Source organism: Thamnophis elegans, chromosome Z (genome assembly GCF_009769535.1).
Source record: "Thamnophis elegans isolate rThaEle1 chromosome Z, rThaEle1.pri, whole genome shotgun sequence".
NCBI lineage: Eukaryota > Metazoa > Chordata > Lepidosauria > Squamata > Colubridae > Thamnophis > Thamnophis elegans.
Window position 1 is genome coordinate 21,974,074 of NC_045558.1, and position 17,306 is coordinate 21,991,379.

The 17,306-nt window shown below is 35.0% G+C and overlaps 1 protein-coding gene across 1 annotated transcript in view; it reads left to right on the plus strand.

The window, feature by feature from the left end:
• Positions 1 to 226: 226 nt before the first annotated feature.
• The window catches only part of ARMC4 (armadillo repeat containing 4), an 81,260-nt gene continuing 64,180 nt past the window's right edge, over positions 227 to 17,306 (plus strand). The window contains exons 1-6 of the mRNA XM_032238053.1: positions 227 to 450; positions 3,520 to 3,677; positions 3,971 to 4,166; positions 5,463 to 5,569; positions 10,172 to 10,308; positions 10,986 to 11,102. Coding sequence (XP_032093944.1) covers positions 227 to 450; positions 3,520 to 3,677; positions 3,971 to 4,166; positions 5,463 to 5,569; positions 10,172 to 10,308; positions 10,986 to 11,102 — 939 coding nt within the window. The remainder of the gene's footprint in view (positions 451 to 3,519; positions 3,678 to 3,970; positions 4,167 to 5,462; positions 5,570 to 10,171; positions 10,309 to 10,985; positions 11,103 to 17,306) is intronic.

Sequence of the window (17,306 nt, forward strand, 5' to 3'; positions counted from 1 at the left end):
CTGCAACAGAAAAGAGCGGCGGACTAGGCCGTATCTTCCTAGATTCTAACAATTACGGAGCGAACCGACCATCGGCTCAGTCTGGTAAGCAGCTGCGAACAAGTGGGTGTATTTGTATATTCAACTTATGTTCAATATATATTCAACATAACACACTTTTTGGTCTGCATTTTTCTTTTCTTGTTTATAGCATCTTTCTGCCAAGACTCTGGAATGGTCATAAGCCATGGGAGTAGCCTTGACTAGAGCAGCTCAGTGGACGGCGGCTGGAACTGGAACGGGGACCTTAGAAATTACTCCCCTGAACGAATCTCTTTTGAATGAAATTATCAAGTTCACAGAAACGTTTAGTAGCAAGCATCTCCAGGAAGCAGCTTTTGTCTTTAAAGAACCACTTGAATGGCAAACAAAACTAGAACCATCTGCATTTGAGGCAGGCTATGATGTCAGGTAAGTCTGTGGCCAGCTCACTCTTCCCAGAATGTACAGTATAAGAACAAAATAAGTCTTCAAGATGCCTATGAAATTTTTTTTTTATGGGTGCAGATTTTGTTTTCCCCATTTCCTAATGGAAATATTAGGATGTGATTTGGATCTTTTTGTCCTGTGATGTCTTATCACTTTTGCATCTGCAAATCTTCAGATTAGCAACCCTTTTTATTGGTCAAGATAGTTTGAAGGAATGTAAGGAACATAATCATAATAATAGAGTTCAAGAAAGAGGCAGTTTGATATAGTGACTAAAATGTTGAGCTAGAAATCAGGAAACTGTGAGTTCTAGTTGTCCTATAGGCATGAAAGCTGATTGGATGGCTTTGGGCCAATCATGCCCTTTTAGTCTAACCCATCTAACAGGAGATGGAAAGAGACAGAAGATAGAAACATTAATTATGACAGCTACAGCTAGTCCTAATGTTACAATGGAAATTAAAGTTAGGATTGCCATCGATAAGCAATTCATATAGTGTCACATCACATGTCTGTGTTGCTTAGTAATGGTAATACTGACAATCTCCATTGCATTATAACCCCAGGAGCATCCAAGTCAAATGGGAAGAGGTAAGGAGTGTGTGGCTGCCATGGATGGACCTTGGGAAGGTAACAGCAACAGACAAGTACAGGGAATTGTGTGTATTTGTGGGAGGGGAGAATTTTGCAACAGAGGATAAGATCCCTGGGATCTCCTACTCCAAAGTGGAAGAAAAAGCAGCAGGGGCAACTTGTGATCTTCCCTTCAGTTTTCTACTGACTTTGCTTGTGAGAAGATTTACTTTAGAATGAATGAGCTAGAAGGAACCTTGGAAGTCTTCCAGTCCACCCCCTTGCTCAATCAACCTATATTATTTCAAATAAGTGATTGTCTAGACTCTTCTTAAAAGCATCCAGAGATGGAGCGCCCATGATTTCTGGAGGCAAGCTGTTCACTGTTAATTGCTCTCACTAATAGGAAGTTTCTCTTTAATTCCAGGTTGCTTCTCTCTTTGATTAAGGGTAGTTTCCAATCATTGTCCTCTGGTGCATTGGAGAATAATTTGACCCCCTCTTCTTTGTGGCAGCCCCTCAAGTACTGGAATACTGCTAACATGTCCCCCCCTAATTCTTCTTTTCTTTAGACTAGCCAAACCCAAATGCAGGCCTTCTTCAGGCCTTCAATCATCTTAGTTGCTCTTCTCTGAACTTTTTCCAAAGTCTCAACATCTTTTTTGTAGTATGGTGACCAAAATTGGTTGCAGTCTTACTAGGGTTTTATAAAACAGTACTAATACTTAATGTGATCTTGTTTCTATGACTCTGTTTATACAACCTAGGATTGTATTATCTTTCTTGGCTGCTGCTGCACAATTGCGGCTTATATTCAAGTGATCATTCACTAAGACTCCAAGGTCCCCCTCACAGTTATTGTTTTTGAGCCAGGTTTCGCCTAATGTGTATTTAAGTTTTTGATTTTTCCTGCCTAAATGTAAAACTTTGCTTTTCTCCACGTTGAGATTCATTTTGTTCAAATTTGTCAAGATCTTTTTGGATCTTGAGCTTGTCTTCTGGGGTGTTAGCTATTCCTGCCAGTTTAGTGTCCTCTGCAAAGCAGGTAGGGAAGGTCGCAAATAGCAATCACATGACCACAATGCACTGCAATGTTATAATCACAAGGTGAGCCCAGGCATTCCTCATTGCAAACATGATTGAAGACATACTATGATGTAATTTGTGGACCAATCACAAGACCCCTCATTTAACATCATAGTGATTTTGAATTCTTGCTGAACAAATGGCCATAAGTCAAGGACTACCTCTAAAAATAAAATGAGATAAAAAAAATTAAAAGAAATAAAATTTAACTTTGGCTAGATGTGCTTATGATGCATTTGTGTGTTCCAAGTATACAGTATATATTGAAGAGTTCCTAAATTAAAAGAGACTTATTGCCTACAATGAACTGTCATAAAAATTGCTAAGAAATGTAGATCAAGGCTCATGAGAATTATCCAAAATTCTGAAAAACACAGCATTAGAAAAGCTGATCCACTATATTCTTTTTGAAAAACCAATAAAGGCTATGCAATTTCTAGTTCAGTATAAGAATTAATGGGATATCCAATGTTTTGTTTAATGAAGTTTGCAATATTTCCTGTTTAGAAATAATCATCATTCAAGGCTATTGACACTGACAATAATAAAAAATACAGAAATGCAAAGTACAAAAAAGATAGCAAATTGAGGCAAGTTATGTTTTGTTATTGTTGTTATTAGTTGCAAAGTCATGTCTGATCCATCATGACTCCATGGACAAGCTTCCTCTCGGCCTCCCTGTCCTCTACCATCCTCTGGAGTCCATTTAAGTAGTGACCTCAAATTAGATTTTATTCTAGCCTGATGAAATTGATCCCTCAGGAATATAGCTTCTGTATTTTGTTCCAGCTGTAGTTTCCAGGTTGTATTTTGGAGAAAATATTTTGACTTCAAACATGTATATTCCAATAAGTAAATAAGTACTCAGGATTTTCTTTGTGAAGAAATATTTGGATTGAGAATGTAAGGGCAAGTGTCAACCAATTTAGAATGTACTCTAAGGAAATGGAGTATGTAAAATAAAAATGTTCAGATGTTGAATGCTGGTTTAATTTGCTACAAAAATATCCCTTATTCTATTAATGTAATCCAAGCTATTAAAAGACAGCTCACAATATTTAATAAATTAATTTTGGTAAATTAATAAAAGAATTAACATTCAAACCTAACACTATTTTATTATAAGGCAAGATCCTACTGCTAGATGGATTAAAATCAGTTTGAGAAAATGATTTGCAAATGGTCATTGAGAAAGAGGATTGGGTTTATATTTCAGTTTCCAAGACTTGGGTTTCACATCCTCTGCCCAAATTAGAAAAAAATTACATCAAAAAAGTATAAGGTATATGACTGATAAAACTGACTAAAAAATTGGAATAACTGCAGTGAAAAAGAAGCTATGTTTATTTATTAAGAATCACTGGATTTTAAATTATTACTTTATTCTTTCAGTGAAAAAACTGTTCAGTCTCACGAAAAAGACAAAAATGGACAGCCACTTCTCCTCCTTAAAGGATCAACAATTAGCGTTCGGAGTTTTGGACAGCTGTCTTATTTACTCTCTGTTGCTGGGAAAAAAAGACTGAAAGAAGCACAGGCATGTCTTGAAGGTATTCTGTATACTCTTTCTCTGAAAACCTGGATATTTCTGAATTACTTGATAATTACATTGTTTGGCCTTGTTCTATTTCAATAATTAGTTCAGAAGGAGAATTCGTTGCTACTCAAACCTAGGAGAGATAATTTATCATGATTCAATATCAGAAATAGGCTAAATAATGCTAATATTAGATGTTTTACAATTAATGGGATAATGTTTCATTCAAATTCATATTTATTTGTAATTAACCAAGATCTTCAATAACTCAATCTGAGTTCTTTATGTAATGTGAATTACTTATAGCCAATAGAGATCCTATTGTGAAAATTCTTGGCCCTGGATATGGAACAATTGAAGGAGAGGATTTGTCCATGCTTCGTTTACTAGACAAAATTAAAAAGGAGGATGCATCAGATAATGAAATTAAAATGAAAATTTCCCTACTTCTTCAGCAATTGGATATGCAGTTGCTTAACAGCTCGCTGAAACAGATATCACAGTGAGTCTATTTCAGATAGTATTTGTTTATTTAAAGTGGGCAAATCTTATACTTTTACATTTTTAAAAATAAGATTTATTTTTGCATTTATTAACTGAAAATTCAAATAATTCCCAATAATTTGAAAAGGAAAAATAATAGAAAGTAATTTTGAATCTGGAGCTTCTGTAGTTTACTCTTCAAATATTGTCACATACAGGCTTTCATCTGAGAATAAATTAAGAACAAACATACTGTATATACTCGAGTATAAGCCTAGTTTTTCAGCCCACTTTTTGGGCTGAAAAAAGCCGCCTCAGCTTATACTCGAGTCAGTGAAAAATTTGCCTGAAATGGAGGAGAAAAAGGGGCGGGGCCATGCCGCTGGGTGACACTCGTGAATGGCCCAGTGCCCCTGTGAGTTTCCCCTCCCTCTGTGTCAGTTTGCCGCGCAGCGCGCACCGCACCATCCCCCCTCCTCACGTTCTAATGTAATGCAGGGCTGTCTTACGATTCCCCTTCCTCCCCCTCCTGCCGCTCTGCAACGATGTCCCACCTCCTCCTTGTTATGGCAAGCAGCCACATAGCGATGTCCCACCTCCTCTGGTACAGTGATCCAATGATAGGAATCACTGTGCCGTGTGTCATAGGAGGCGGGACATCGCTCCCGCGGCTGCAGGGACATCATCATCACAGCGGGACATCAGCATCATGAGGTGAGTGAAGTATTTCATTGAATACACCGCTAGTTTACTGTTTTTCTTTGAAATAAATATTCAAAAACATTATTGGTATCTATTTTTATTTTTGAAATTTACCGGTAGCTGCTGCATTTCCCACCCTAGGCTTATACTCGAGTCAATAACTTTTCCAGTTTTTTGTGGTAAAATTAGGTGCCTCGGCTTATATTCGGGTCGGCCTATACTCGAGTATATACGGTATAAAGATTTCTGCCTTGCCCCTTTGCCTTCCTCACAAGTAATTTGGAGACATTGGGTGCTATCATAGACAAGTAGTCAGAGGAAAAATGGAAGGTTGTCAGAAAACAGAAAGCATTTTCCCACAAATGTTCTATGTTAATCTGAAGTCTAAACCTAATTTTTGGTAGTTTCCTGTTCGCCCAACAGCCCTGCCATACTCTTTCCCAAACCAAGACATCCAGTGTTATGTATGAGAATTTCTGCCTTAAAGCTCATTAGCCAAGCAGTTAATTGTGTTTCTGTGGAATATAGAATTGCTTTAAAAAAGAAACCCAACATATTCTTTGATTGAATCTTTAAATATTGTTAGAATGTAATTAATTTATTCTAATTACAGAGAAGTGAGATTAACACCAACTGCTGTGAAAAATGAAGTAGAATTGCTTAAGCATTTCTCTGGGCCAATGGAAGATGCAGTCCTTGAATCACTAGACTATATATCAGGTTCAAATTGTGTTTTTTTTATTCTTATCATTTTAAAAAATGTATATTAAATACAGAATAGAAGATAGGCTCACAGACATTTTGGGTTCATGATGATAATGGAGAATTTGATAAATTGACAGGAGTTTCAACATTAAACTGACCATGCTGGGGAAGAGGGAAGTTACCAATATTTATTTATTTATATTTTTCAACCCACTTCCACAGACTGTAACAGGGAAAATAGCTACCTACACAGTTCTGATCTTTGTAGGCTATAGAGATATTATGACATCTGAATATATTTTTCCAAGGCTTTCTTTGCTATCCTACAATTGCTAGTCTATGGCATATTTTTTGATTGCATGGTTCCTTTATTCTTTTTTTTAACAATTTTTATTTGTTTTTGAACAAGGACAAACAAACATAAAAATAAAAAACCATCTTCCATTACAAATTGTAGAAAGTGTGTCAATTGGTTACAGTATTTCCATGCATCTCTTCCATAGTCATCACCTGCTTTTCATATTAAATCACATATTTTAAATTCACCTATATTCATGTATATCACAATTATTATATTTCAACCTTAATTTGACTATAATTGTTCTTACATCCTTTTATATATAATATTCAAAATCTAAAATAGGATTATATAATAACATTCCATTAAATCATCCTAAGATCATCCAATCACAATACATCTTTATAACATATTCTAGATAAAACTTTTAAACTTCATCTCATAATCTCCATGTTGTTTATATAAAATTTCATATTATCAAACTAATATATCTATATGTATTGTTATCATTATTAATCATTATTTAATTATAGCTATTGTTGCTTCATTTTATACATACTACTAGTAAACTAAATTTAGCTTAATTTTTTATTATACATTTTCATTGCATTGACCTGTATCTTTCCAGTAATAATATGGTCTTATATCTCTTGCCATTTGTAGCATTAATGTTCTAGTTACTTTCTTAATAAATCTTGTATAAATTTCTCTTGGCAACATGTTATTCCTTTGGTATCTCATAAAAGCTTGAAACCCAACATCTGTTCTTTCCATCAACTTATCTTTGGTTATCGCTAGTGCTTCTGTCAAGATTTCTCTCCTTATCTCTGTCAATTTTTCTCTCTTTTCTTCTTCTGTGCTTTGAAGTCTGGGGTAGAGTTCCAATCCATCTATCTCCCCTTTCCATATTCCGCTCTTGCCATTACCAACCACGCTCACTTTATTATCAATATCCACAGTTTTCTTATTTCTTTGCTCATTTTTTTCTTCCATCTTTTGAACTCGGTCCTCTACTTTCTTCATTTGATAAACATCCTTAGTTTCTCTATCAGATTTTTCTCTTTTGTATTCCATATTCTCCAATCTCTTTTCAATTCTCCCTGTCACAACTAATAAATTTTGAATTTCAAACATGATAATTTGCAATGTTACAGTTTCTTTTTCCTGCTGAGCCATTCTTTCAATTTTGCAGACACTGCCACTATAGAGTTCAAGGCTATTTTAATAAACTTCAAACAGGTTCATTTATTATCTTTCAAGTCAAAATGTTATCTTCCCTCCAATAGCCAGTGATAGAACTTCTAAAAGGCACCTGTATAAACAACTTGTGCTCTTCCTACTATCACTGTCAGTAAACAAACTGAAAGAACCTTGAATCTCAAGTGATCAAAGAGAAAGAAGAAAAACAATGTATCCAGCCTCTAAATGGCAGTGTAACTGCTTTTCCTCCTGTTGTTACAACCCTCTTTATAATCCTTCTTGTTATCTTCTTTATATTCCAAGTTTAAGAAAGAAAGAAAAACCTTAAATGGAGATCAGAAACAATCCAATCAATCAAATCAAGCATTATAAAAAAGGAGAATTTTAATCCATAGGTGTAAGCAAAAATGAAAAAAGAAGAAAATTAATCCGTTCAGTTTAAAAAATAGGGAGCCCCTGCAAAAGTTCCATCCGTGAAAAAAAAAATAGAAACTGGATAACACACTAAGTTCAATGCAGATCAATCTCACTGCCTACAGTCTTCTGTCTTCAATCTTAACTTAATTTTTTTGGGGGGGTAGTCTCTTCCTCTAATAATAAAATTTCCTCACCAATTCAACACACTTTCTCTTTCCACTTTCTTCCCATTCTGGAGCTGTCCCAATTTCAGCAGCTTCATTAGCTGTGTTTCTGTCGCTGGAAAAAAAGGGCTATTCCTGGATATTTCAGGGACTTTGCAGTGTCCCTGAGATCAGCAAGAGATGCCCTTCTCAATCACCTCTCTGCAGAATGGTTTAGGTCCAAATGGACCATCCAGCGGCAGAAATTCAACTGCGATCTCAGAGCACCAAGATCGCACGTTGTGCCATCATTACATCAGCTCTCCTCAGGTTCCTTTATTCTTGATAGTTGAACCTAAAAGGCAGAAATTGGCAACAATTCCAATATTTTCACAACCAATTCTAAGACTGGTTGTTATATCTGTTATCATTTATATCTGTTTATAGCCCCCCATCTCACATTTGATGTGGCATAATTAAAATAAAACTATTAACATATGGTTATGATGCCTGCAATTTGGCAGTTCGAATCTCACTAGGCTCAACCTTCCATCCTTCTGAGGTGAGTAAAATGAGGACCCAGATTGTTGGGGACAATATCCTGACTCTGTAAACTGCTTAGAAAAGCTGTAAAGCATTGTGAAGCAGTCTATAAGTCTATGTTTTATTTGCTGTTACTATAATCCATAATATAAACTAGAAAATTTTACAGATAATGTAGCCATTTAATGAGCTCTATAGTTCCATGGATCCCTTGACCTAAAGACTTCACCCAGTATCTTTTATATGGTTAATGTTAAATAGGAGCGCACAGAATACCAAGCCTGGTAGCGTGGCACATAGTAGGGAAGAGGGAATAATCTCTCATTGCCAATAAATATTGACCTCAAAGGAAGAGAACCAGCATAATACGGTGCTGCCCGCTTCCAGCTCCCAAGGCTGCTCAAGATAGATACCATGATTGATATATCAAAAGCTGCTGAGAGGTCATCCTTGAGATAGATGCATGACCTCTATCTTGTTCTCACTAGAGGTCATCAAAAATACAATTGATATTGTCTCTGGCCTATGCTAAGATCTGAATTGAAAGGGCTGAAATAATTTACTTCATACAGAATTCTATGAAACTTTTGTGCCACTATCTTCTCAGCAACTTTCCCTAAAATGAGAACATTGGATACTGGATGAAGGTTGTTCAGTATGGTGAAATCTATTTGTGGCTTCTTGAGGAGAGTGCGAGCTAACTCCTCTTTGAAGGTTGGAGAAACAACTCCCTGTCTTAAAGAAGAATCTACAATCTCCAACCACAATTCATTAGCTTAGCAGTCTTATCTATTCAGGAAGTATATAAATCTAATGAGCTCACGATAAATGTAAATCTAATAAATAATTAGTTCTCCCTTTTTTATTTGTAAACTTGGACTCATTTTTTTCATTGTCTTGCTTAAAATCCTTGAAAAGAACTTGCAGATTCATTATATTTTCAGTTATCAATACGGTTTCATCAGCTTAGCACAGTTTATTAAATGTTTCTTCCCTCAGTATTAAAACCACCCTCATATCTTTCTAACACAGCTCCCTAATATGGCGCCAGACATAAAGAAAGCCCTGGAATACCAACTGCATTATTCAGCAGCCATTTCAGGTTATAATAAAAATAACTTTATGACCACTACCCTCATTTATGACTTTTGCAACATCTCTCAGGCACATGACCACCATACAGTCAGTATGCACTGTTTTGTGCCTGATATATTGTTTTTTCTTGTGATCCCCTCTTTGCGGAATAGAGAGATTAACACAATGGGAAATACACCAGACTTGTTGAGTAGAGTGTACTCACGGCTGCTGGTACCAGCACTTGATTTCATTGTGCATTCCCCATTGTGTGCCTGCTTAATCTCTTGTAATCTCTTCCTCTCCAATGAATCCAAATGGTACAATCATTATTTCCCTTCCTATTAATTATCCCAGCGCCAGAGTGAACATTCCAAAGGCTGGGGAAGTAGGCAAAAAGGAAAGTGCAATTGCATTTCCCCCTTAGTGACAATTTTGCTTAACGATGGAGTTGCTGGTCCCAATTATGGTCTCTAAGTGAGGGTTATCTGTAGATGCTTCATGTTCAGGCCTGGTATATTACCTATTTTACTTGATAGTGTTAATTTTTATTATGCATGGTCTCAAATAGTAGATGACCTTTTAACCACTTTTTTAATGTGTGCCTTGGAATCAATGTTAACTTTGGCAACTGCCTGGACAATTCACTGCAGTTCTTTTTGCAAGATTTCAGAAGTGGTTTGCCATTTCTTCCTTCATATGAGAAAGAGTGATTGGCCAAAGTCATCAAGTTGGCTTTGTGCCTAAGTTGGAACTGGAATTCATGGTCTTATAGTTTCTGCTGCCTTAACCACTATATCAAATTGGCTTTTTTAAAATTAATCTGCACTGACTGAATAGGCAATGTTTCATTTCCACTAACATCACAGTAAAAGTTTATATACTTTTTTCCCTCTGTCAGGTAAATTAAAGTGGACTAAAACATTGCACTTGTTTTTTCAGACTATGAATTCTTCAATGGATGTCGTGCCCCCCCTTGGAGACAAGTGCATGGGGAAATTTGTTATTTGTCAATTAAACCACGTGACACAGATGCTATGTTTGTTACTTGTAGCACAGCAGGAATATTCTTAAATGGAGTAAGTAATTAAAGCAAAGCTTTATGGTCTTTATTTTAGAGATTGTGTCTATGATCTAAATAAATGTTTGTTTGCTTACCGATTAAAACTGTTGTGCTACTTGTAAGTCAGTAATATACGTAAATAGTTTTCTTTTAAGAAGATATTCAAATGTATAATTATCTTAGTTTTGAATTTTTGCACCCAAATAATTTTGTGGTGGTCCTGTGCACCTACATTCTATTCCTGCTGTTCCTTTATATACTGATTTATGCTATGCTTATTTTAATTATGAATTAGAATATAAATTGTTTTCTTTTATTGTAGGACTTGTGATTGTGAATTGGATCACCATTATGCATATAGAGAAATAACACAAGACATTTTTAAAATAATGTGCTATAATGCTGCTGAGAGAAATAAGGATTATAATTATAGTATTGAAACGGAAGAAAATAAATAATATTGAAATCAATGTGATTCATTCATTTTAATTTTAAGAGATGTTTCAAAATAGAATGGATTGAACCAACTTAAATCATGCCAGAGGTGAAGATTGCAATATGTAAACCCCCTGGAAATAAGTTCCATTAAATTCAGTGTGACTTACCTAGAAATGGGTATAAGCTATTATACTCTGTGTTTCTGAGAAATGTGTGAAACAGTTCAAAATTATATAAAACTTGGTTTTCTTATAGGGAAGAAGCAATGAGAGAGATGAAATTGATTATGAGAGGAAGAGTGACATATATAAAGATCTTGTCACATTTTTAAGAGAACGATCAGCAGCATTTGTAAGCAATATGGTTAAACAGGTATGCATTTTTTGTTATTATACTTCTAGTTCTCATCTATACTATGAACAGCTTGAAAGCTTGCATATCTTGAGTTATTTTCTATGTGATTTTGTATCTTATTTTAGTTCAGTCTGTTTATGCAATATACGGGCACACATACTGTACAATAACACATTGGATAACTTCACACGTATTAAGTCACAGTCTGGCCTTTTGGTTTTTTATGTTGTGTTAATGTTGGATTAAATGCAGGGTAATTCAGGTTCAATGGAATTCCCAGAGTGACTTTAGATCAATGACTCTCTCACACCTCATATAAGGTTGTGGGAAAAATATATGTAGAGAGAATAGAATAGAATAGAATAACAGAGTTGGAAGGAACCTTGGAGGTCTTCTAGACTAACCCCCTGCTCAGCAGGAAACCCTGTATCATTTCAGACAAATGGGTGTCCAATCTCTTCTTTAAAACTTTCAGTATTGGAGAATTACAAGTTCTAGAGGCAAGTTGTTCCACTGGTTAATTGTTCTGTCAGGACATTTCTTCTTAGTTCTAGGTAGCTTCTCTCCTGGATTAGTTTCCACTCATTGTTTCTTGTCCTACCCTCAGCTGCTTTGGAGAATAACTTGACTCCCTCTTCTTGTGGCAGCCCCTGAGATATTGGAACACTGCTATCATGTCTCCCCTAGTCCTTCTTTTCATTAAGCTAGACATACCCAATTCCAGCAACCGTTTTTTATATGTTTTAGCCTCCAGTACCCTTATCATCTTCGTTGCTCTTTTCTGCACTCTTTCTACAGTATCATCATCTTTTTTATATCATAGTGATCAAAACTGGATTTAGTATTCCAAATGTGGCCTTACCAAGGGATGATAAAGTAATATTAACACACTTCATGTGATCTTGATTCTATCCCTCTATTAATGCAACTTACAACTGTATTGACTTTTTTGGTAGCTGCTGCACACTGCTGGCTCATATGTTCACTATGATTCCAAGATCTCTCTTATTGAGTGTGATACCACCTATAGAACTGTACCTGTGCATTTGGTTTTTCTTGCCTAAATTAGAACCTTACTTTTTTCACCATTGAATTTTATTTTTTTAGAGAGTGCTCAATGTTCAGGTTTGTCAAGATCCTTCTGAATCTTAAGCCTATCTTCTGGAGTGTTGGCTATTTCTGACAGCTTGGTGTCTTCTGCAAATTTAATGAGTTTCTTATCTATCCCCTCATCCAAATCATTGATGAAGATGTTGAAGAGTACTGGGCCTAAAACAAAGCCTTGGGGTACTCCACTGCATACTTCCCTGCATGTAGATGCAGCTCTGTTGTGAAGACTACTTGTTGGGTGCAGTTGGTCAGCCAGTTACGAATCCATCTGGTGATGAAGCTATTTAACCCACATTTTAATGTTATCAAGTCGTAGATTGTGGTCTACTTTGTCAAATGTCTTGCTGGAATCCAAGTAAATTATATCCACAGCATTCTTCTGGTCCACTAATTTTATCACCTTGTCAAAGGATGCAATACGTTTTGTCTGACATGATCTGTGTTTGACATACCCATGTTGGCTTTTGCTTATGAATTCGTTTGCCCCTTGGTGCTCATTGATTCATTGCTTGATAATCTTTTTCAGAATCTTCCCAGGTATTGAGATCAGGTTGATAGGACTGTAGTTTCCTGGATCTATTTTTTTTCCTTTTTTGAAGATGGGAATTACATCAGCTCTTTTCCAGTCCTCTTGTAGTTCCCTGGTGCTCCAGGATCATTATGTGTATTGAATTCAGTACCCCCCAAATGGCATGTAAATTGAATAAAGTATTGTTAAACAACTATAGCTCAATGCAACATATAAGTCCACCAATAGGTTCTTTGACTAAGTACTTTTGGTGATTTACAGTATATATGAAAATAAATTGTAATTATATCAGGAACATTGCCCAGCCAGCAGTGTGCAGCAGCTGCCAGAAAAAGCCAACACAGTTCTACGCTGCATAAATAGAGGGATAGAATCAAGATCACGTGAAGTGTTAATACCACTTTATAAGTCCTTGGTAAGGTCACACTTGGAATACGGCATTCAGTTCTGGTCATCACGATGTAGAAAAGATGTGGAGACTGGAAAGAGTACAGAGAAGAGCAACAAAGATGATTAGGGGACTGGAGACTAAAACATATGAAGAACGGTTGCAGGAACTGGGTATGTCTAGTTTAATAGAAAGAAGGACTAGGGGAGGCATGATAGCAGTCTTCCAATATCTCAGGGGTTGCCACGAAAAGAGGGAGTCAAACTATTCTCCAAGGCACCTGAGGGTAGAACAAGAAGCAATGTGTGGAAACTAATCAAGGAGAGAAGCAACTTAGAACTGAGGAGAAATTTGACAGTTAGAACAATTAACCAGTGGAACGACTTGCCTCCAGAACTTGTGATTCTTCAATACTGAAAGTTTTTAAGAAGAGATTAAGACCCATTTGTCTGAAATGGTATAGGGTTTCCTGCTGAGCAGGGGGTTGGACTAGAAGACCTCCAAGGTCCCTTCCAACTCTGCTATTGTATTTTATTGTATAATTGTTAGATCTGGCTGATATTTAAATTCTGCCAAAGAAGTATACTTTTTTAATGCTCCGAGTCGTTGTTATATTATAGACTGCCTTATTTGTGCTTTCCTAAACATGAGCAAAGTGGTCAAAAATTATATTTCAACATTTATTTAGATGATCTAATGCTGAACTAAGTCACTTAGAAGTGAGAATAGAGCAGATAATATAAGAGATAAGAAAAGCTTTATAGAAAATTGGAATTGATGATGAAAAGGATTGGTAAATACAATCCTCATTTCATTGTCAAAAGCCAAATGTAACAAAATATTTTGAATGAAGTTATTAGGAATCAGTTTTTCAATATTTTATCTATAATATTTTTTTCATTTGTCTATGAACCATAGAATATATCTATGGCTGGCTCAGGAATTTATCTGTGTCTGGAATTTTGCCAGTAAATTTATTTCCTAGATCCTTAACACACTTATTTGGAAGCTGTTTTGATTTTAATGGAACTTCTTTCCAAGCTTAGGACTGCAGCAGTTGGCAAAAAGTCTCTGCTCATCTTTCTACACATGTTTTTCCTTTAAGCAGTAGTATAATTTTAAAGCAGGAAAATATCATATTTTAACAAAAAAGGTCAACTGTCTTTGACAATGCTTTAAATAATCAGAACCATTCCTCTTTCTAACTTCATCTCTTATTATTTGAATAAAAAGAATATTCATTATTTTCCAGTGTTCTTTGATTTCAACATTAGAGGTACTTCAAACTAACACAGCATAAATGACTGTTACAGTGTTGCAAGTCCAGGATTTAAATATTGCTGGCAAATCAAGATTTCAAGATTTAATGAATTTGTATGCTGCCCAATCCCGAAGGACTCCGGGCGGCTTACATAAAAACAGTTTTAAAAATACTAAAAAAAAAATTTAAAAAACAAAGACAAGCAATAATATTTTTAATAAAAAAATAGCAGTTATAATGGTATTTATGGCAAACCATTTTCTCCATATTTTTATATGTTGCATTTTCATAGGAACATTCATTGCAAGTAAGCTAAAATGGTTGGGTTTTGAGATAAGGGAATAAAATGCTAATGCTCATAATCCATAGAGAAATAATGACATCAATAAATAAAAATCTAAAATAAACCTGCACACTGACTGGAAGGCTACAATTTATTCAAAGAGAACTGACTCAACTAAAAGGGAAAGGGTGTCTCATAGAGCATGGAAATCCTGTCAAAAGTGTTTGGATAACAATAAGAAAAACAAAATACAGTAGTAAGGATTTGTTGTAGACCTCCTGAACAAGCAGAAAGTAGGGATGAGGTGTGTTGTGTCAAACGACTAAACATTTAAAGGAGCTTATAATTGTGACAATGGGAGATTTAAACTTCCCTGGCATCTGTTAGAAATGTAACTCTGCCAAAAGTGAGAAGTCCAACATATTTCTGTCCTTTCTTGCTGACAACTTCATTTGTTAGAAGAAGGGAGAAGGAACAAGGATTTACTGTCCTGAATCTAATTTTTATTAATAGATAGAATTTTTTTGAATAACTGAGGAATCTGGGGTTACTTTGATTTCATGATAGCAAGGGGAGGAAGAAGAGTCTGACATGTATGCTGGGCTTCAAAATAATAAAATTAAACAGATAAACAATAAATTTAAAAATATGATAGGCCAGTTTCGATGTCTTTATATCGAGAAAAAGAAATGTATTAGGGAGGGATGGGAAATCCTCTAAAACATGATATTGCAGCATAGGTATATCTGCAAACAATTCTTATTTGAAAGAAAAATGGAAGATACCTATTGGGACCATTTTGAATATACATAGTACTTTCTAAATTGATGCAAAGAAATAGACTTGCATAGCCAATGGCTATGTTTATTCAAGGGGATGTTTATTCAACAAAAATCACAAAGCAGTTGTCAGGTTCGGTGGGGACTGAATAAAAAATGTAAAGTGAAGAAATGCCCCAAAGAACTCAGAAAACATTTTCAGGAACATCAGAAAGAAATGATTGGTAACAGGTGATGACAAGAAGGAAGCATTCCTAACTTGTCTTTTATGTCTGCTCTAAGAAGGGAAACAAATCTTAGTTGGTCTCATTTCCATTAGAGGAACTCAGGCTAATCAAGGAAAAGGTAAAATACCACCTAGATAATTCAATGAATTTATGTCTCCAGGGTCAAATGAATTGCATCCTATCATAGAGAAAGAACTAGGAGAAGGGGTTTCAAAAGGAATAATTTTATTTTTTGGAGTCCTGGAAAAACCTAGAAGACTGAAGGAGAATAAATGTTAACCCTGTTTTCAGAAAAAGGAAAGCAGGGTTTTTTCAGCTTGATAACTGCAATATTTTATTAGTGTCAAGGGTAAGGGGGGATGATATCAGATTTGCAGATAACATAGTATTAAAAAGTATAACTACTCATTTGGAAGAGAAAATAAAGATTCAAAGAAATGAGCTGGGACAATGAAATGAATATGAAATTCAGTAGGGATAAATGTAATGCCTTTCATCTGGGGTGAAAAAAATGAATGATAGAAATATAGAATGGCAAGAAATCTCACTTGGTAGTCGTACATGTGAAAAGGATCTGGGTATTCTAATAGATGTATTAAATATGAGCTAAAAGATTATGAACTGAAAAGTAGGTAATGTTCTGAGATTTATTGACAGGAAAATATTTAAATGGAGACTGAACAATCATTGTTTAAAATCAGATTATGCACCAAATTCGGAGTTTGCTTAGACAACCTCAGGAATTCTTTCCAGCTTTATGATTTTATAAGTATGTTCGCCACCTTGGGGAGGGAGGGAAGGAAGGAGACAGACAGACAGGCAGATATTAACTTTGCCTCACTTTTTGACAAAGTTACTAATTTGGTTGAATGCTATGTGCCTTATTATTTTAGATGTTTAATTTAAAAGCACCATGCATTATATTTAATATTGATATCAAATATTGATATCAAAATGTAAAAGAAGAACATATATTTAAAATAGTTATATATATAAACTTAGTTCATTATTAGTATTTCAGAAAAATTCAACATTTGTAATCTCAGTTTTTACAAGATTTAAAGCAGCTTCCTTGCTAGCCTTAAGTATCTTATGGAAAATACCAACTTCCACTTGTTGCATAGACAAGAAAATTGAGATTTTCTTGGTAGGTAAAAAACACATTCAAAATTGCAATATTTCAAATATTGAATGTTGCATATTCTAGTAAAACCCTTAGCAATATTTAGTGCAGTTTTTATTTTAAATAAGTGGCTCACATTTGTTTTTATTACAAATTTTTCCTACAGTTCCTACAATCCTTTTCTTTTGAAGGGAGGCTTAAGATTTTAGTAGCAAGGTGGTTATCTACATAAATATCTGTTATACAGTTCTTACAGCTAGTTATTTAATATATTCATTTTCAGTCCATGAAATAGAATTTTAGCTAATAATTGTGTTTTTTTAAAATACAGAATCAAGTATACATTTTTAATCAAAATTTTGATTTAGTTTTCTTATGGCTATCTTTTTTTAAATCAAGAATTGTGATTGACAACTTTTATATGCTAAGAAAATCAAACTACCTAGCTATCCTCTGATTTACTAATTTCTTAGCATGTTTTACTCATTTGAAAATATGACTTTTTCCTAAACATTTTCATCT